At 60.2% G+C, this 261-nt stretch overlaps 1 protein-coding gene across 1 annotated transcript in view; it reads left to right on the top strand.

The window, feature by feature from the left end:
* The window catches only part of PES1 (pescadillo ribosomal biogenesis factor 1), a 3,705-nt gene that overhangs the window by 3,178 nt on the left and 266 nt on the right, over window positions 1-261 (top strand). The window contains exon 10 of the mRNA XM_009877816.1: window positions 65-232. Coding sequence (XP_009876118.1) covers window positions 65-232 — 168 coding nt within the window. The remainder of the gene's footprint in view (window positions 1-64; window positions 233-261) is intronic.

Here is a 261-nt window from a genome sequence, read left to right as displayed (position 1 = left end):
GAAACGTCTGTCCCCAGGGAAGGGCGGTGGGTTCCGGGGTCCTGAGCTCTGCGTCTTCCCGCAGGCGCTTCCCGTGAAGGTGACGGCCGGCAAGGTGCGGCTGGAGGACAGGCAGCGCCTGGAGCAGGAGCAGCAGAGTGAGGAGAAGCGCCTGGCCATCATGATGATGAAGAAAAGGGAGAAATACCTCTACAAGAAGATCATGTTTGGCAAGAAACGCAAAGTCCGGGAGGTAAGAGCATGAGGCTGCCGTGGGCTGAG

This window comes from Apaloderma vittatum, unplaced genomic scaffold (assembly GCF_000703405.1).
Source record: "Apaloderma vittatum isolate BGI_N311 unplaced genomic scaffold, ASM70340v1 scaffold33461, whole genome shotgun sequence".
Taxonomy (NCBI): domain Eukaryota; kingdom Metazoa; phylum Chordata; class Aves; order Trogoniformes; family Trogonidae; genus Apaloderma; species Apaloderma vittatum.
Note: the sequence above shows the minus strand (reverse complement) of the source record. Positions and strands in the feature narration are given on the sequence as shown.